We start from the raw sequence: 22,073 nt of genomic DNA on the forward strand, positions 1-22,073 counted from the left end.
GAAAACGTTGACTGGAAAAAGACTTGAACATTTACCTGTGGTGCACAATGTAGGTAATAATTGATGCAAAGAGGCACAATAACATCACAGCCGTACAGGCATAGACAACAGGGTGGAGGAACTCCCCTGGATAAGGGGGGAAGGACAGCACTTTCTTCAAATCCTGTTGAACAAGAAGAGAACACAAACTTAGACACAACCTGGTACACAATCCCAGCATCGTATACAAAGCATCTGCTCGTCAGCCAACCACACTGTTTCAGCTTGTTGTGAGAGAAGCTGCTGCACGTTGACAGGAGATCATGTATTGGCATTTCAGAGAAACGTTTAACAACATCATTCAGACCATGATCTCCAAAAACGCTGCCATGCTGCAATTTGATTGGACGCACTGAAATAATCCTGCTTTGGTTTGCGTTTCATTCCTCGCTCAGCAGCCACAGTTTACGGGTTCAAAGCGAACGAGGCAATCAAATGCGTCATTAACAGTTCATGATGTAATCAACAGATTAAAAAGGAAAACTGATTTCAGTAACTATATTTATGCACACACATTGATTCCTAAAACATTGCTGCAAATCACAACCGCCCTGTGCAACTAACCTCATTATTAGAAGTACTCCTAACTATATTGCAATACATCAGTTGTAGACAAGTGTATTATTGGTTAATTTCACTTTGATTGGAAGCTCTAGAAGCATTCTGATATCATGATGTTATATGATATCGATCATCATAAAATACTAAGAGAAGACATCAACAAAGAAGACCAGAAGAATGTGTGTGTGTTAGGGGATCTTACTATATTTAGACCTCTGCTTGACCTAGTTGTTAATTCATGCCCAGTCTGTGAGAATATATCCTTTTGGATCTCAAGGACTTCAGGCACACCGTGTGTCCTGAGGACCGAGACGAAATATCCACAGGAAGAGGGGGTGGCGGTTCAGTGTGACATCTCAATCTGGTCTCCATTGGTGAGAAGATGCCTGCCAGTTATACCCTCCTGCTCGTGAGGTACGATGCCCAGGGTAGAGCAATACATGTCTTGTCCTGAGAAGTGTAAGATTAGTGGAGGAACTCTGGCCACAGCTGCCCGGTGAGACGGGGGTTTGGCCTTTTTTATTTTCCTGGTGGAGCTCTCGTTTCACAGCGAGTTTTCCGAACTTCAGGTCGGGCGTGCGCGTGGAACGATCCGTCTGGAATTTGTCAGCTGCGTCTTAGACTCGATCCGCCAAGGGAGAGCTGAGCGACAGCGGGCTGACAGTCTCGGGCGCGTGAGTGAGAGCAAGGTGTGTGGTAACAAGACGGAGGGAAGCACGCGGCGCGGGGTCTGGACAACTAGGACACTTGTTAGTGCACCGAAGGAACAGAAGCCCAAAGGAGAAATGACAAACCGAAAGCTGTCTCGGCCATCTCCGTAATTAATGAGTGGCTATCCTTGACCCAGGGCCGTGACGGTTTAATCCAGCTTCCATCGCGGCTATTATTTCTCCTGCCCATCTCCAGTCATGATAGAAAAAGCCTAATGTTACAATGCACCTAAGAGACCATTACATTAGAGAATTCCTCATTTCCATACACCACACTGAGAGAGACTCAGCTTACAAGAGAAAGATCCTTCATTTCAAATTTTCAGCCACATTTCCTCAGTGCCGATCAATGCTAATGGGACAGAATTCTAAGAAAATGAATTAAACTGCTCCGCGGATTTTACAGATGTCTGATAATGCAGACATTGCAGTGTTTACTCACACGGATCAAGTTATAAATTTATTAGGCGGGAGATAACATCTGATTCATGCCTCCATGTTCTCTCCAGGATTACAGTGTGATCTAATATTTCATGAACTCGACTGGAGCTTTAATGAACACAGAAATGGTCTATTTAAAATGCTTAGAGGAGTCATCGCACTCAGCTGATCTTATAGTACTTTCTCATTATAATTGATTGGGACAAAAAAAGCAAAAGCAAGACAGAACTCACGCCACACAATTAATATGATATTATTGTTGTCCTTTTCATTCCGAGTGACACCTGTCTTCGAAAATCCTTAAAGGACAATTATCACAGCTGATTAATGTCCCGATGTACTGGTAGGAGAGTATCAGTGAAGGATCGGTGGCTTTTCTGTTCACACGAGGACCATATTTTTAGACACAGTGAGAGCTGTCCCTTAAAGTGAATTATTTGAATATCTGCACTCCTCTACTTTATATCCTGTATTTTCTAAAGGAAACCACATAATTAGGACTGACATTTAGTTTTTGCACATTTAGGTTTCCACCAATAAAATGGTGCCCTCTGAACCCTTATAATAATATGAGTTATGTTGCCAAAAGTATGCCTTCCTTGTTCCCTTACAGGTCTCTGGTGTGACCGATATGTATTTTGCCAAACCGTACTCTCCTGCCATTGCTGGAATTGTCATGGAATACATCTACTAGGGACCTGAAACTTTTCACCCTGGAACAGAGGAGACTACGTGGGGACTTGATCCAAGTCTTCAACATCATGAAGGGCATCGACCACATCAAACCAGAGGAGCTTTTCCAGATCAGCAGGGACACACGCACCCGGGACACAAATGGAAATTGGGCTTCAAGGCATTCAAGACAGAAAACAGGAGACACTTCTTCACACAGAGAGGCGTCACAATCTGAACAAACTCCCCAGTGATGTGGCTGAAGAGACAATTTGGGAACATTCAGAAACAGACTGGATAGGATCCTTGATCACTTAGTTATTAATGGACACCAAACGAGCACCATGGGGCGAATGGGCTCCTCTCCATTGGACACTTTCTCATGTTCTTATGTCTTAACAATATGAGTAACACAATTTCACAATTGATTGATGCAGCCGTTGTGTGCAAATTTGAATACAGGGCAGCTAGAAAGCACTGCAGTCCTATTACCTCTGAACAAATGGTGTGCACAGCACACTCGTGGCTGCATATAGTCATTAATACTTTAAGTAATGTGACATTTTAGATAATACTGCACTTGACAGAATTCTTTGCTGAAGGCCCTTACACCTACTAGCACGATATCACCCCGTGCTATGCTGTCATGTCTGCGAGGCAGCAATTCACAGACCGTAATATGAAAATCTGCATGGGGGAGAAACCTTTTAATTTAAATGCACAATTGAGCCACCTGTCTGAAATGCAAATTGCGCAGAGGACAAAATGACTAATATGGTCTTGGAGTGGCCCGGAAGGAAAGCAATGCAAATCAACAATTCATAATCAAGGTCAAAGCTGCAATTCCGTCACCATCCAGACAATTCCCTTTCTTAAAGTTTGAATATGGACTGTTTTAATACATATTTACAAGCCTTTACTCTTAATAATTTAGCCCTGACCCTCACCTATGGTATGTTTAAGACATTCACACTCTAAGCAGGTTGTGGTCAGCCATTTATTCAGCACTAAAGGAACCCAATTCAGTGACTAGATAATAATATTGCATCAGTCACTCCGGCTCAGTTGGCATCCGTTCGGGGAATGTAATGTCTCAGAAAAAAGAGAAAGAAAAACGAGGCATGACTCACACGCCTATTCTGGAAATCTATGGCGCCCGATACCTGAATGTGAAAGGTTGATATTTCTTTATATTCCTGACGTTTTTTCTTATGTAATACTAATCTTTCTGAGATGGCAGAGAAGAACACTTTTGTCTCTCTGACTGATAAGGCGTGCCCTATAAAGCAGATAAGAAGCACAATCGAAAATTATACTTTTCCTCTTTCTGCGCATAGCCCGTATATAAGATCATTTTCAACCCTTTGCGTGTCACTTTGTAGTTCTGTGCCTAATGACATGTAAAGGCTAAGCTATGAACTTTAGAAATGAAATGGTCATTCACTGTAATTCATTTTTCATTACGAAGGTATTCATCTGGCACTTCATCGCCTATAACACCTATCATTCACGCCTTATCTTCGACTTTTTCTCCGCAAATTTAGACAACCTAAATGTTAGCATTTCATTCAGCGATCAGAATACTTTACTTGCCTACGTGTTACAATCCCAATAAAAAGCAACTGTATCGTCTATGTATAGAGAGATAGTCAGACAAATAGATAGAGAGACAGATAGATAGTACAAAGAAAGTAGAAAAGAAAAACAAAATGGACAGCCCTTGGTTCTAGTCATCGCTCCTGAAAGCACAGCTGTCTTGAAGTGATCAGATGCAGGGGGTCCAAAGAGCAACTTGAATAAGCCTTCAGAAAGGACAGGTCATTAATTCCCATTTTCTTTAAGATGGTGGGTCCCTGTCCTGTGTTGTTCACTTCTTCTTTCTTTCTCCTGCATCAGCAAAAACCCCTTCAGTCGACCAAACTGGTTCAACTGATCAGACACCTTTGTCAATAAGCAGCACACAGGCACTCCCACGATCAAACTACTATTTATCTTTCTTCCACAGTTCTACTTCTGCGCCGAGAAAAGACTCTTATAACCCATGAAGCATATAACCTAAAGATAATACAGCATTTGCTCATAAAACAACGCCACCTCCTGCCATCTAGATACATGTATTGAATTACCTGCATAGAAACAACTTGTTTGCTGTACAATAAACTATTCAGAGGCTGAACAAATAAAATAAACTACCAAACACTTTCCAGAAATAATACGTTCCTTTTCATGACACATTCCGCAGATTCCGGAACACATTCCCCACAGGTTCCGTTTCCATATAGTCATTCGATTTGATCTCTTTCTCTGCTTCTGATACTGACTTCAGACTAAAATAACATAAACCCCTTGAGTGGTGTGAGGGTTGAGAAATAAAGTATCAATATGTCTATCAAAGAGAAAGCCGTGCAGTTCACTGTGGCTTTTTCCCATATATGACAGTGCTGGACATTCTTGCTCTGGAAGGACAGTGTTCTTAGAATCCCCCAAAACAGCATTTCCCAGAAAATCTGAGTCATTTCTATAACTGCAATATCTACCCTGTTGGGCATGTCCTCCAAGACCTCCAAGAAGTTTGTAGGTCAGGACGCACCCTTTCCGTCTCTGTTTTTATATACTGTTGTCTGTGTGCTGCACCAGAACAAATTCCTAACAGTTTTTTTTTCACTGAATGGCAATACATAGATAAACCATTGTATGAGTCTTATAATTTTGTTGCCCAGTGTTTGTCTTCTACTTTTGCCCTAATTATTATTTGCATGATGCACCCTGTGATGAACGATGGGGGGTTTAAATTGCCTGGATCTGCAAACTCTTTTCAGCCACCTTAAGGTCCTCATTTTTAAAGCAGAGTGCAAATGAAAGCAGAGAGACGATATACAAGGTTCTCCTATTTGCATATCTTTACAAAAACAGGCTCTAGGTATGAGTTTGCTGGTTTGAGTTTCTCCCAGTTATCTTTAAGTATGCAGCCTTCACTTTACTCTGTGGTTAGGATCGCTGATTAAACAGCCAAGAAAAGCTTCAGCGCAGCGAGAAATAAACAAGACAAATAAATTGGCAAACTGATATGCAATAATAACTTAGTCGACTCATTAGAATGACTATCTTCGCCGTCCCATTGCACTTTATCCCTTTATCATAACGATCCCTTTTCTCATCCGTTTCAGAGGGAATAAGATGTTTTTATTTTTCTCTGAGAGTCTGCTTGCGCCTGTGCATTTGCAAAATCAAATGAATTGTAATTGAAAACTGCCAGCGAGAAGCACATTTTATTGTGCAATTCTCCAAACCATTCCAAGCACTTGTTGTTTAAAGTTTTCCCCGAAGAACAGAGCTTGGGTAGAACATTCTCTGATTCCGGCAATCGGGTCTAAATATGAACGGTTCTGAGGAGTTACGTAACAGCGTGTTTGTATCTTCCATTCCCTGCTGTTAAAAATACCCACCATGTTTATCCACAAGCCTACAATGACAAGAACTTCTCCCTCAGTCCTACAGGGCTTCTAACACGGTGAGGAACCAAACATCACAGAAATGGCAGCGCTGACCTCTTACCCCCGGCGAAGCACCCATGTCCGTGGCAATACTCTCAGTGTCGGAGATGACAGCTGTTCATGCCAGGCAAACAAAACCCGGTGGGCGATTTTGAATTATAGTCCACCGCTGGAGAGATGGAGATTTATGCAAGACTTTCAGATACCAAAATCCACTAAGCCAACAGAAATAAGGATGATAATAATGCAGAAGGAGAAGGAGAAATACAGAAAAATTTTGCTGCTCTTCTCAGTCGGGCTTAAAACAGTTCCTTAGTATCCATAGAAACAGTGTCACCGAAAGAAAGGAAAGGTCAGGCTGCCTTGATAAGGGAAGATCCTCAGCGCTTTTGAGAGCATTCAGTTCTTTTCCAAGGAGTTAACTAGCATATAAAAGAACGAACCTAAATCTTCTAAAAGGGCTGAACCGATAAAAAGCTCCATGCAGAGAAGAACGTGTCCTGAAGCCCTGAGGTCTTAGGGCTTCTTCCAGGCTGCAACATCTGTCAGCTGTGGCCGGGAGTCTGTTCTAGTGGTACAAGGCTGGCGGTGCAGGGCGAGGGAGTGATGGAGACTTCATTAGGGGAACGTGTGGATGCTGTGAAATAGCCCGAGTGCTGGTGAGACACTTGTCGCCTGCATGTCCGTCCTCAGAGCACGTCTGAGAGCCTCGGTTTTCACACTGGATTCACATAATAAAAATAAATTGGGGGCCCCTGCAGATCTGTATTCTATGGTGCAATCAGTCCTGACTGTCACAGAAAAAGGTTGAAACCTTAATTTAAACATGTTTTCTTCTCAACAATACTGCATGGAATAAAACTTTAAACTGCTAGATGATTAAACATATGCATATAAAGAGAGAGAAATAAACAGAGAGAGAGGTATAGATACAATAGATATATGGACTTTCCACAATCACTACAACAATCCAAAGCAACAAAGTTCCACTGATAGCAAGTTTATGCCAGTGAACCAACCATCCAACCAACCAAACACACAAGGGTCACTTTGCACTCCAGGCATTGCTAAGCATTCCTGTGAAACTCATAAAGCAAAACAATTGCTCTTATTAAAGGCTAATGTCTATTTAAGTTCACAATTCATATACAGGACACATTTAATTAAGATAAAATGTATCAGTTATGATTTGTTTAATAGGACACGGGACTCTTCACTAAATTTAAATTACACACAGGACAATAAACAGCCCTTCCAACAAAGAAAAACATTGAAAGTCTCTTTAAACATGGCTCAGGCCTGACACTGAAGCAAAACACATTTTTAATCTTAGTTATTAATCTATACTAGCATTGATAATAATAATACTCATATCAGACCAAATTACAATTTTACAATAAATCTGATCTCTGATCTCAAGTATTCTTACAGAGACAACAATACATTACCAAAATAGGATCTGCTCTAAAACATAGGCTTATGTACAATAATTCCTATAAAATCTGGACACAACAACCAAAACCCTTATTCAAAAACCTAAATTATATTCATGTGTTAAGGATTCCCATGTTGTTTCTACCAACATTGCACACCAGTTAAGATTATTCAAACACAGCCCACTCATTTTCAAAGTTTAACTTTAATTCACAACAGCCCTTGGAAAAAAAAACATCTAGCAGAACATCTATGTAAATCTTTTTATAAATACACAACCTAATCCTGAGTACTCCAGGTGGCAAGCGATGATTAGCTTGTTCATTGTACGCTGACAAATTAATACTACCCTGAGAAATGTCAACATTATAAACATTATACTGCATCAAACAAATATAGAATTTAAAAGAAGATTTGACAAGAAAAAGGATACAAACCTACCATGAGCAAAAATACTCAAAGCAAACCTATCAGCTCCCTGTTAGACTCCCTGCTAACCACCATTTTGCTTAAATTACATGACTTGCCTTTTAATGTGGGAGAAAACGTGCAGCCTTGCCTTTTCGTAGTCCTCCAAGATGAATCCCATTCACTCACGTTGTTGTGATATGAAAAAGGATGTTCTTGGGGGTCTGTGACCACAAACCTGACCCCCTTTCTACCTCCAGCAGCACCGATGTGGTGACATAATTGATTGCCGCTCTGTGCTATAGACCAATGAATTTGCTAATCACTACGGCTAAAATAAATCAATGAACCACAGGAACTGTCTGTGCAAACGTGCATTTCGGAAGTGGTTAAAGATGACACAATAAATCAGACATTACCATACATCTAACATGTGTCACATCACCACCAAGCCTGGAATAAGAAATCTGGCAAAACAAGGACGTATTGCAGAGAGCACTGCTTCTTGTGAAGAATTTGTCCAAGCAGCAAGGAAACTGACTTTCCACAAACGTACACTTCGTCTTTAGATTTTAATTCAAATTGTAGAATGTCAGCTAGTCAAATTTAAAATACTAGGAGCGACCACTAACTAGAAGAACATCTGTTTCAAATGTCAAGGACTGGGTTCTTGGGCATGACTGTACTGTCAACGTGTAATGATTACAAGCATCTTATTTTCGAGTAACACTTCTAACAATTGAAAGAAATATGCTGATTCCCTTCTTTCAGTGCAAGATTTAAATGACTCACTCTCTGACTCAGAGTTCCTCTAGTGTGCTTGGAAACGTCAGAGCATGGCATAAATATCTGCATACCCGTTGTGGTACAACTGAGTGAGTAAGATGCGCTAATAAACACCCAGAGCACTTCCCTACTGAACTCCCTACTTGATCTGTCCGTGGTGCTGAAATACGGTATTTACCACAAGCCATTTATTTAAGGGATCGGGAAACCATAAAACTGAAGCAATCTATCACAAGAACTCAAGCCGGCAAATGAACAAAAAAAAAAAAATGGCTTGATTTAAACTGTCAACACACTTTCTCTCTGGTATTGATACGTTTGTAAAAGCTGAGTAAGCGTTTAAAAGCTTATGTTGAAAGATGACCAGTGCATAGATGAACAAATGAGCCTAAGAGTCTGGCTTCGTGGTCATCACACCACTTTGGGATTATGCAGCCTTTGAAATGTAAAAATCCTATGTGTCATATAAATCATAGACTGTATGGCAATTTAAAACTGAAACCACTGCACATTGTTGTTTTAATCCCCCACAATGAGTACAAGAATCAGCAATAATCCTCACCATGAAGTGATTTGAAAAAGTAACAACATGACCAATATACTACATAACATATTTCCTAAATGGAGTAAGTGATGTCTCTTTACATCCAAAATCATATCTGCATATGATCAACTAATAATAGCACTGTGCTACACGCAGGCCAAGCATTTATCTCCAATTAATGATTGATCAAGACCTGCATTTGCATACACAGAGATGTTGCTGTTTCAGACAGCAGGTTTTCACTGGGCAATATTATGAAATGACCATACATTCTGCATGAATTATGTACCTTTGCTAATTGACACTTTGTAGGAATAATTCTGCAATACACATTAAAACTGTTTTGGTCTACTAGTCTGTGTAACTACTTTTACAGCTCTTGCATAATCTAAATACAAAAATACTACCAATCCACCCAGAAAAACAGTTAACACGTCAATCAGTTTAATATGAATTGTACACTTCAGGCACCATGGATTTGATTGTAACTGAAATATTTCTTCCCAAAAATCTTATCAATTCAAAAGCAGGAATAGCACACGTTAGAGGTGTATGCATATGTGGAGTAAACATGATTAAAAAAATAATTTCAACAACTAGCTCCAATACCCAATTAAGTATACATTACCTAATGAACAACGTCTTACAATACAATAACAATCAAACACACCATTTCACATATTGTACTGTTATTGTAGTCAATTTTGCGTTGAAAAGGAAGACTATTTATGTCAACTCGCAATAAAGGTCTTTCTTGTTGCATCCCTTAAGTGAGGGGTAGTATCTAAAGCAATGCACATTCATTACAACCTGGATGTAAATGAAACGGACGAAATGACCGAGACGAGGAAACACACACACACACACACACACGATCTGGCTCGGCACCACACGCAACAGGTAATGCGAAATTCATGAATAGCTGATATCCATCATACAGAAATAAATCTCCTGTCCTTTTGGTAAATAACAGCACTGGCACTGGGCACTGCGGTGAATATTGCGGGTGTGGTAACTGCATAAATAAACGTGCCACCTAAGTTCACCTATACGAAAAGCATGATCTATCTCCCAGCACAGCGTGTCTTTTGACGTGGCCCCTCAGTTCAAATCATTAAATCTATTGTCACTTCCATTTACTGAATTACTTCACCACCTCACTTCACTCTTTCGCCGACAGTTACGTTTACTACAAGCAGAGCTGCAAAATACGCAGCAACACGTCTGATGTCTGCTGCTTACCAACAATAATCCCCCACATATCGCAAAGATGCGTATACATACTACAGCGTATGCATTGCCGGAGCCCCCCATGCAGTGCCTAGCTGACATCCGTGCAGATTGGTATTCAGTGCACACGTATGCTCACTTCCACATTCGCCAGTGCTTTTTTTTCTCATGCATACCGGTGCTGTATGAACAACACGACTCATTTGATCACCTATGCAACGTAACGACACATGCACAGAGGTGGACCGGTCACTCCAATCCTCCGAGATGCAACAAAAACAAAACGACAGCAGAAGACCAAAAAATAATTACAAAATCCACTAAAAAACTACAAAAAATACAGATGCTCACAAACTATATGCACAAAGAAATAAAGCATCCCCAGCCCCTTTGACAGACCTCCCAGTTGATCATGTCCAGCTCCTGGTCTCGGTGCACATCCGCCCGAGTGCTGCTCTGTCAGACACGGAGTCGATTGCAATAACGGCATCTATTGACTTTGCATTGCGTTACGTTGAGCGACAAGCCCGGGATAGCAGTCCTTGTCAATGCAAAGCAAATCCGAGCGATAACCTGCCTGCGCGGCTGGACTCACGCACGGAGCCCACATTGCGGTAAACTTGAACCTCATTAGTATGACCCAGGCGCTCTGACGCGGGATTAAAAGAAGACAGTCTTCCTCTTGTCCTCGCTTTTGATGCGACCAGCCTTTCCACAACCACACTTCAAATCATTTAAAGCCCATTAAACCCAAGCGCCTCCTTGCATAAAACTTCACGCCAGTCGCGATGAGAGCATGCATTAACATTGATGAGCAAGCCTTGCTTTACATCAGCTGAAACCAACAAAAGTCACTCCTTTGCACTTCAAATGTCTCACTGCACCTTCATCTGGGATAAGACTTGGAATGCGATGGACGGGAGAGGTGCTGGATGTGGGAGCAATGCATCTGCCCCCTCCCGGCGTGTATACTCACCATTAGCACTGCAAAGTTACTGTAGTGTGTGCAATGAATGGTGCTGATGTTGCCCGCAGAGCCCGTTATGTGGCACCCCTCTGCCCTCCAGCCTCCGTGTCCATCTAGAAGATCAAAATCCCAATAGGCGGCTGTGGGGTCTACACCCTGTGCGAAGTGCCTAAAAGCAACCGTAATGGGCTGGGAGAGGTTCCCGAAGCTGCACCCATCTGCAAAAGCAACACATTGCATCAGAGAAATGGAGTGGAAGATCCTTAAGTGCTGCATCCCGGTTGCACAGAGTCGAAACGCATTGTTACACCGCAAGCACACCATCGCCACCGATACACTACTTGTGGAGTATCAACAGGACATCTTTAATGTGTGGTAACACACGTAAAACGCACCCATTTCATTGGCAATGTTTGCTGGCAAGATGATACATTGAAACATGCTCAAAAAAAAAAAAAAACCTCATAAGCAACGGTGGTTGACGATTAAAAACGTACATCTGGTGTAGGAAATACCTTATAATGCTGATGTCCTTCAGTAGATGCTTGATCACTCATAAACAGTTAGGGAGGACAGAGAGATGGCTAACCAGTAATACCAGTAAAGAAAGCGACCATACCATGCACACAAATCCATACATAGATCAAACTGATTTAAGTGGTTCGATCAATGATTATACTTATATTAATACAACATTAAAGTAGCGCACACTATGGATATTTCATAAAAGCAATACCTATATTCTTCTTATTACCTTCCCCAGCACTGACGCTATAGGTACTATCTCACTGGACGCGCTGGATATTCTAGTTAAGACCCGATTGCGTTTTAAAGCATCTAAAACATAACTGCTGCATTTTGAATAATGTCGGCTATTACAACAGGAAAGCATGCATTACCATCACCGCTGCGATAGGACCGCCGGAGTGACTGCAAACCTCGGCTTCTTCCCTTACCTAATTTGGTGAAAGCAACTGGTGTGGAAACACTCCTACGTTTCCCATCATCGGCGAGATTGGACGAATTCCCTGTGCTGGGAAAGAGTTTCCCATTTCGAAAGACAATGAACTGGAGCTTGCAAGTGGAGTTATCAACAGATTGCAACGCCGAGGAGCTGGGAGGGACTGTCGGGGACAGCTGGATGGAAGCAAGTGCCACCGTATTCTGGAGGAGAGATAAACAGAGGGGGGGAAATGTATCTATATGTGCACAAAAATGCCAGTTGCCCAAGCCATGCTCAGTTCTTTTCTTTTCTTTTTTTGCAACTCCTGTACCACAAGACTGACAAGTTGCCTCCCTTTCCCTACAGACTGGAAGCTACCAAAGACGAGTAGTAACCAAGGGAATGGGTTTAATTCAGTGCATGTGAATTGCTCCTGCGAGTCTATTTGGTCAAGCTCCCTGCTGCAGAGGTGTGAATGGTTCCTACCATCTCTGCTAGAGGGCACATCAACACTGCAGCGATGATTTAAAGAGACAACCGACCAGGTTTTAGCCTTCACGTACAGCCATTCAAACATTTTTTTCTCAGATGATTCCTAAACAGTGTCCCTTAAATGGAGGACAGGATGTAAAGAAGACACTGTGAAAGATCATGTTAGTTTGTTTTGATCCCGATTCATGAAATAGGTCTGTGTGGCGTGGGTGTTACTGTAAAAGGAAATAAAAATAGATCAATGCATCATCCAGTGAGGCATAGCTAAGATTAAAGTTCATTATTGAATTAGGTCATAGTAGATAGTCTGCAACTATCTGTTCAAATGTACAGACCCATTCATGTTGGCACTCCCAACATATTTCCAACCCAGTTCTAGTTTGCCAGGTGAAATTCTGCACGTCCCTGAGGTGTTGTGCAACTGTGAGGAGTTAAAATGGTTAATATGCAACAATTTGTAATCCAGTCCATTTGCCATTGAAACTATCGTGACACATAAATGGTGCAGTGGAAATTAAGCTGACAAAGGCTTCCAGGGAACATCATTATATAAAAAAAAGGATTTTAAGGCACAGCTTTATTTCAAATACAAAGCAGATCAATTGGATCAGTTACCATCGGATGCACGCTTCATATTTCTGATGAATTAATATGCTGCCACATGAGGGGAAATCTAATTGTGAAGTATGCTACTGCTGTCAGATGATACACATATGTATAGGTATACCTTTAAATGAGATGAGCCCTCAGTGTAGTGCGCCATTCATAAAAAAACGAGTCTGCCACTGAACACAGTCCCCTATGGTTTAAGATTACTTCCATTTTACTTCTTCACGGACGTTAAATAAGATGATCTGGTTTGCGCCGTGGTTTATGTTTTAGAACGTGTAGGCAGTCTACAGAGAGATGCCATCGAAGGGTTTGTGTGCTGTGCTTCCATACTTCTCAGGAAATGAGGTGCTCATGATTTATTTATTTATATATTTATTGTGTTAAGAAATCTGATCCTTTATAGAAGCATCGATTCTTCTCACAGATTCGAATAAGAGTTTCCAAGGGGAGCAGAGAAAGACAATGGAAGTTGTGACTCCGTTGGAGGTGTTATTCTTTACACATTTCTGCAGCTTGTGATGCATATTGATCTGACTCTAAATCCTTGATGCAACTGCTATAAAACTTTATAAAACTATAATATTTTGACAGTTCTGCTCCACATTCTTTGGACCATAACCTTTACAAAAATAAGAAGAATTCAACCAAAAAAACACATACAAAAGTAAAACAGTTCTATAGGATTTGGTTAACCTACACAATACCCTGCAGGGGGCTTTTTCCTGTTTTTGTTTAACAACCAGCCTGTATAGAAAACTTTCTGTTTCCTGAGCATTTTTATTGCCAGAATTTGTAGTTTACTATTTGATGCACTTAACGCTCACCTGAAAGGTTATTGATTTTCATCTGGCTCTATCATACAAATGTTGTTTTTTTCCCTCCAAAATAAAATTTATGTTGCATCATTCAACGTTTCACACATTTTTCCAGGGAGACCTGTCCTGTAAAACAATATTTCATGAAACTCGTCCGAGCAGCTAGACTGCGGTCCAGATTAAATCAAAACTTGGATCCGCCCATCGATCGATCGGAAATTGCAAAACCAATGCTCGGGGGTGGCTTTTCATTGAGTAGACGCACTAAGTCTTAGGCCTACAGAAAGCTACCATCAAGTTTTGATTTAATCCAAACCTCCATCTTTACATTGGAGAAAATTTAATTTAATTTACTAAAGAAGATTTCACTTTTATTCCATGATCATGATTAAATCTGTAGCACTGCCCTGATAGGACACTTGAGTTTGAAATGTGTGTCAGGACGTATAAATACTTGTACATACGGCATTGTTATAGTAGCTCCCAGTATTAATCACATTCATTGATCTGTACGTTGCATTGGTTTAAAAATATTAAGTTTGACCATGTTGTTACATTGATACTGTCTTTATCTGCCGCTTCATTTTATTCACTTTGGATTTTCAGATCAGACACAGGAATAGTGAGCAAGTCAACACTTCATTAGAGATAGACTCAAAGACAAACAGGAATTATGTCAACTCATGTCTTGTGCTCTAACGAGAATAGGAAGACCTATATTAATGTACTGCAAAAGAGTCTGCTTTTGAGGCACAATTAAATAAAACTGTAAATTATAGCACTACATACAGTATGTATTAGATAGGTCACACATGACGTTTTCTTTAAAAAAAACTAAAACTAAATTCAACTGTAAAGTCAGATTGTACAGAACTGAGATATAGAATATACTGCATGGAAGACTGTCAATGCAAACTGTGTATTCTGAATATTTTACTGAATAAAATGTAAAGCAAAATTCGATTTTGAAAACTTTTTAGCAGAGATTGCGGAGATTAAACCCATGCAGCTGCTTGAGAGCTTTATTAATGAATACTATTCTATTACTGTCTGATTTACGTGGCTTTTTAAATCATCTGCTATGTAGGTGTTTGGGTAGCTGTGTCCGTTTTCAATTAAAATAAGGATGGTTTGCTTTTCAAAGATTTCAGAAATAATTTATTTACGATTCCCATTTCCATTCTTCTTGTTTTGATTGTCCTCTGCAAAGTCCTCGAGATCGGCACTGAAATATGGATTTGACAGGAAAATGTCATTATTAAATACATTGAAATTAATCTGTCTAATTTATACATTGAAGTTGAGGAGTCTGAGTGGTGCAATCAGGGTTTTGTCTCAGGAGAAGCCGGAGTTAAATTGCTAGGATTTGTCAGGAACCCAAACCTCTAGCCTTGGCTTAATTGAAGACTTATATAATAATGTTTCCCTTTTCATCAACAAATGCACCCTTTTTCCAATAGTAACAATCCTCCTGTATACATCATGTCCAATCTCCTCCAGGACACCACTGTCTTTCTGGTGACTCGACGCCTGCATTGACGTAGGCTGCTCTTCCCCTCGGAGTGCTCCGCTGCCGTGCGTGCGTCTGCCGAAGCTCCCTGGGTCTGGGCGGCTGAAGGCTCTACGTGTCCTCTTGAGCCGGAGGGCTTTCCTTTCAAGATGACCCACAGGAGCACAGAAGGTAGCTCTTCCTTTGGAGCGATGACCCTTAATTAGACTGACCAGCCTCTGTCTGAATACCAAGAGCTGACGAACTTGACAACCGCGTCATGTTTTAATTGCCACACCCACAACTGTGATGCCAATCGATCAGAACCAGCTGTGGTTTCCAAGTCACCTCTGGCTCGTTGCCATTAAGAAGTCCACGCAGATTGTTCCTAGGATTCACGCTGTCCTGTGTGCTGTAATAATGAATTAATCTCAACGCCTCGCTCTTCTTTCTCTGTTAAATGACACCATCATATAATTACAGCATTTCCTGTTTTCTTGCAGTGGGTGCATCACATGCAGAAGGCTGTATTTTGGGTGCAGCAATTACTCTTTTTGTTGCATGAGGAGCAAATAATGACCAATGAGACCGCACTGCCAAATCACAATGTTGTTATTATTGTTTTAAAGTGCAACTGCCGTGGAGAACACAAAAGGTCTGCTCTTTTTTCACCCAGTCTATTAGGCACCATTGTTGTGTTGGCATTACTCACCGAGCGGAGTCAAAAGCGGCTCCGCGGTTGCCATGCCAACCAGCTGCCTCCCACATACGGTATCGGTTTGGATTCGCACAGACCATTTCAGAGCAGATTTGAGGCAGAAAATAAGAAATAATGCAACCCCAGCACATGGGCCTTACTGTAGACATCACAAAGCTTTTATTTTTGAAAATACTATGTTATAGTACACACACACACACACACACACACACAAAAGACTATGCAGTGTACGCTTCTTGTTGTCAAATAATTGCCGAAACAAAAGCACATATCTTCTGCTTCGAAAGCAAATGGTGCAATAGCTCTGAGTTGATTCAACAAATACCTATCGTTAGCGTTAAAGGCATGTTCACTTAAGCGACTGCAAAGAGGAGCCGAGCTGAGCCGATCTGATCTGGAACACATACTTTTCGGTGAGGCACCCACTCAATTTAAGAAGAAATGGTTAACTTAATTTCAGCTGGAACCGTGCGTTGCTGATAAACAGACGATAAGTGCCGCGGAGTCGAGGCGAGCCCCCCCCGTTTAATATGCTGAGGCAGTACAAACTTGAACAGAGCGTTGAAGATTTGTGTACGTTTGCCATGATTCATCTCCACTTATCGCACGGCATCTGTTTTGAGATGCTTGTCACTTATGATGTTTCAATGCTCAGTGTTCAATAAAAATGATGATCGTGTACCTATGGCGTTCCCGCCGTTATCTTCAGCGGACCTCTGTCAGGGCTGGTGGGAACGTGATGTATTTCTCCCTCACAGGTGGAATCCCAATGACCAACACGGACATTAAAGAGCGGTTACATGCAAAAGCATGAGCCATCCTGTGAGAGGGTGTGTTTGCAAGGCAGGCTGACTCCAGTAGGGGAGGGTAACTCACCTGCATGTTTAAAAAGGCATAGAAGAGTCAGCTGGGAGAAAAATTTTAGAAGTTTAGAATTAGACTAATGTGTTAGAAGTCCTGATGTGGTACACACACGGGGTACTCTCCAAAGAGGTGACAACATCAGTGTATAACGTCTTTGAGATCCCCCAAAGGAAGGGATCATCTCAGCCATTGTTCTTGTCTCATTCCCTGATTGGCTGAAGGAGGAGGCTGGGAAATTTGGAAACAGTTAATGGGATTATATTCCACAAGGCCGAGACGACTACTTTAATAAAGTTAGTGCTGTTCAAATGCTTTAAACACCTCTGTGATAAATCCACGAAGATTGGATCACTGGACTGACTGACGCACAAAGAAGCACACCGCTGCTTTTTCAACTTTGACCTCAGAACCGGAACGTAACAAAGTTGTGCAAATCTAATTCTGAGAAACCAAAAATGAAGCGCATCGGCTGCGACTCGAAATATCTATCCACAAGAAAAAAAAAAAAATCTGTGTGTTCAGCCTGCATTGCTTAAGACGTGAAGTACATTTCTGCTGCCAGACATAATTAGGCGTCATTAAATATTTGTCAGTTCAAAATTGCACATCTTTTGAATTTGCTGTCTGAAGCAATGAACGTTCGGCGTTGAAATATCATTGTATCTGTATCTGTATGGCACTGCATGCATTAGATAAGTATTGTGACTGCTCGGGTCTCTTAACGCACAATGCCAGCAGCAGACTAAGGTATGATTGCTTTCCAGTTTAGGATTTATTGACCATGGTTGTGCCAATGCACTAAGCACTGGCTATTAAGTGAAGTCGCAATTAATTGGCAAGCTTGATTGATTGGTTGATTTATACGTTTGCCTGTTGGGTTTACTGCTATAGATATTTAACGAAAACATAGCTGGGAAGTAGAGGCAATACAAATTACAGGAAGAAAGCACCAGTAAGACTATAAGGTATAAGAATAGCTTTACTGACAAATTTGTTTGGACATATGTCAATGTCATGTGATCTAGCTGTCATTTGCAGAATGCTTCAAGAATAAATAAATGTATACTCTCCCCCCTGTTCATTTTAATTCAGATTCATGCTTCCTTTTGGTCAGTATCTACTGGCTGTCCTGCACTTTCCATGCTGAACATTTTTAAAATGTATATTTTTAGGTAAATAACGTTATTCTATTGACCCTAACCATAACAGCTAGGGCGGCCAACCCTCCATGATTATTAGTGAATCTTTGGGAATTAGGAGAAGAAGGGATTAACCGTATTTAGGAATATGAAATTGGATGTATCCTGTTATTGACATCTTAACTTATTTCTCCTCCTTTGCCAACCACTACCCTACCAAATGTTAGGTTTAACAATAACCTTTAATGCATATCCACAAAACTGGGTCTCATCCAAATGATAATCCACTTTTGTGTATATGAATGTAAAAATAAACGGGAGAAAAATGGGGAAAAAGAGTGAAGGCAACAACTATGTAATATGTAAATGTGACTTTGTGTATATATGTGTATTATGTATCACCTGTGATCTATTTATATAACTTTATCAATAACAAATAACACAACTGAAAGGAAACCTTGGTAACTTGAAACAGCTTCATGAGAAGAGAGTTAAACAATATTAATGGTACTAAAAATTATAATAACAATCTAGCAATATAAGTATTTTACAAGACGGGTAATGGCATTTTAATCATGGAAAATCTGGCACAAAAGATCCACATATAAGCATGATGCTAAAACAGACTGAAACCGATTGAGTGTGACTAATGCTTTGTGGCGTGTTTTCTCAATGTCTAGTAGCCTGGAGGTAAAAAACCCTTTTACCCTTTCATACTGTGCGACTCTCAAATGTTACAGTGAGATTTCCACCTGAAAATAAGTACAATAAGAACATTGTTCTAAAAAAGAGGCAAATGCTTTTCATGAAGTCAATCCTCCGTTTTGTTTTTTGTCAACTGTTATCAAAATGTCCAGAATCTGAAATAGCACACATTTGTACAGAAATCATTACCAGAACACACAGACTTGCTAAGTTTGGTAGATTTTAATAGAGTAAGGTGTGGGCGAAGGGGACATCACAATTTTAGTTATTGTTGTTCATTATAGGGTAACATTTTTTAGATAAGTTCCCAGACATAGGTCTAGTAATGAATGCTTTATTATGAATGTATTTCTTTATTTGCCCTTTTCTAAAAGGACTAAAAGTCAACCAGAGAATTGTAGTTTTACTGGGAACTATATATATATGGTTTTATAACATTTAAAAATGTGATACAGAATTATTCCATTGCCTTCTGCAACTCTGTCTCTGTGCAACTCCATTAAAATACCCCTGAGTTGAAGGATATCCATCTTTTTTCTCTCTCTAGTCATGCAGGGACTTGGCTATATCACAACTCAGCTGGATTTAAGTGATAAGAAACTTCAAACCCCAGCTGAGCTTTTCCTTTCCTGCTTCTATTTTCCTTCCTTCTTTTTTTCCTCATTCGGTGATTGTCTTCAAGGAACATACAACACACAGCCACCTTTCTTTAAAGCTACAAGGGTCTGACATTTCTTCCTTGTGAATGAAACGTTAGATGCCTCCCTGGATACATTACTGACCATATACAGGAGGACTCAAGACACATGAAAGGGTTCATAATCAAATTCTGTCGCTGGTTGTGCCGATGTATATGTTGCATTAATAGTAATGAACTGTGAGTGATGTTCGCTGTTGTTTCTTGTGGTTTTTATGCTGCCGATGCAATAGGTATTGTTACTTCAGTGGTCTCCATGGTAACCCGGTTAGGAAGTCCTATTACTTAACAGTTTCGTTACAATTTATATCTGTCTGTGCAGATAAAAACACTAAAGACAATAACATCAACACCAAGAACAAGACCACATCCTGTTCTGGCTCAGGAGCTTGCTACTGCATGTCATAATGTAAACTTATGGATATGTGTACAGTGACACTTATTTTAATTTTTAATATTTTAAGTATCTTACTTATTCTGCTATAAGGCATGGCAGTTTAGGGAACTCATGTATTCTACAGAGGAATACGAGACCATAAACAGCCAACGTGCGCTTGCTGAAGGCTTAAAATTTGATGTAGTGGTTTTGCTTCAAAAGCAAGTAGATGCAGTTATAATTAAGCATGCCCAGAGAAAATTGTGAGCACTTAATGAACGATAAGGGCAAACACCCAGCAGATAAGAGCAAATGACAAAGATACCATTTATTTCTAAAGACTAAATATATAGGTTTGTGTAAGATATCAGTCGAAATAAGATTTGAATTATACACACATGAACGAGTGACAGAGAGAAACAAATATGTACATAAATGCATGCATAAACTGACTCCTGCACATACACACTGCTATAAAATATGCATCACCAAAAGTATTCAGAGCAAGTATTCCGACCGCACAGCAAATGCAAGCTGCACAATAATGCAATCACCCAATGAAAGAGCTGGTGGTACAGACGATCCGCACAGGGACAGATTGGGAGGGTTGTTATTTGACTGTAACCCTCTTGATAGACGCCCAGGTGGAATATTTTGCTGATCTCACCGTGCAGTTTTGGGGTGTTTTCTAGGACTAAGTAGCAAGTTTCACAGATGGGCATGTGTTCAATAAGACGACCACCATTTTATATGTGCAATGCGATCCACATGTCATATTAGCAGGAACACATTGTAAATTAGTAATGAGATCACATATATATAATGTATTTCTGCCATAGACTGTCCACAACATTATTTATCAATATATATATTTAATCATATAATATATATTATTAAATCAATAAACATCCAGGGAGATTACCGAATAGTCTTTACAGCTTTAAAATCATATTTTGTCCATTTATCATATATGTAACATTGAACAGTTTTGAAGATACAGAATGACCAATTGTTTCCAACATCTGCTTTTAATAAGCATGTTTAAAAGTAATCTGTATTGATTGTTGTATGCACTTGAATTACACCCTGCCCTTTTTTTATCTCATTGATTACATCCTGGAAAGCTTGACCTCTGCTGACGTGCTGCTCCTACACAGCACATTTCCTCTGTCAGAGCTTTTAACGCATTTGCTCACAGTGATGCATTATACAGGAGGAGAGACTCACAGTACCGATGTCTGCGTCTCCAACACTGATGTGCAAAATAACGCCAAATACATTCAAGTAAAAGAAAAATCACAATTACAGTTTAAAGCCCATCGTGGTGTCTATTGTATTTCCTTATTATGTACAGTTTGATTATTATAGCATGCTCTGGAGCATTTGATGTAAAATAAATACATTGATTCTCTCCTCACTCTGTTGTCCTAAAATGCCAAGATCTATTATTATTATTATTATTATTATTATTATTATTATTATTATTATTATTATTATTATTATTATATTTATTTTTATCAGTATTAGTAGTAGTATCAGTATAAGTATCCATATCAGTAGTATCAGTTTCAGTAGTATCAGTATCAGTTGTATCAGTATCAGTATCAGTAGTATCAGTAGTATGAGTCTCAGTATCATTAGTATCAGTTGTATCAGTATCAGTAGTATCAGTAGTATGAGTATCAGTATCAGTAGTAGTAGTATCAGTAGTATCAGTAGTATGAGTATCAGTATCAGTAGTATCAGTAGTAGTATCAGTATCAGTTGTATCAGTATCAGTAGTATTAGTCTCAGTTGTATCAGTATCAGTAGTATCAGTAGTATGAGTATCAGTATCAGTAGTAGTAGTATCAGTAGTGTCAGTATCAGTATCAGTAGTATTAGTCTCAGTTGTATCAGTATCTGTATCACTAGTAGTAGTATCAGTATCAGTAGTA

General features: G+C 40.0%; 1 protein-coding gene across 1 annotated transcript in view; it reads right to left on the reverse strand.

Moving 5' to 3' along the window:
• The window catches only part of adgra1b (adhesion G protein-coupled receptor A1b), a 101,247-nt gene that overhangs the window by 15,986 nt on the left and 63,188 nt on the right, over window positions 1-22,073 (reverse strand). The window contains exons 13-15 of the mRNA XM_066693226.1: window positions 12,243-12,450; window positions 11,296-11,504; window positions 36-163 (exon numbers count right to left, since the gene is read on the reverse strand). Coding sequence (XP_066549323.1) covers window positions 36-163; window positions 11,296-11,504; window positions 12,243-12,450 — 545 coding nt within the window. The remainder of the gene's footprint in view (window positions 1-35; window positions 164-11,295; window positions 11,505-12,242; window positions 12,451-22,073) is intronic.

The sequence above is a fragment of the Amia ocellicauda genome, chromosome 20 (genome assembly GCF_036373705.1).
Source record: "Amia ocellicauda isolate fAmiCal2 chromosome 20, fAmiCal2.hap1, whole genome shotgun sequence".
Lineage (NCBI taxonomy): Eukaryota > Metazoa > Chordata > Actinopteri > Amiiformes > Amiidae > Amia > Amia ocellicauda.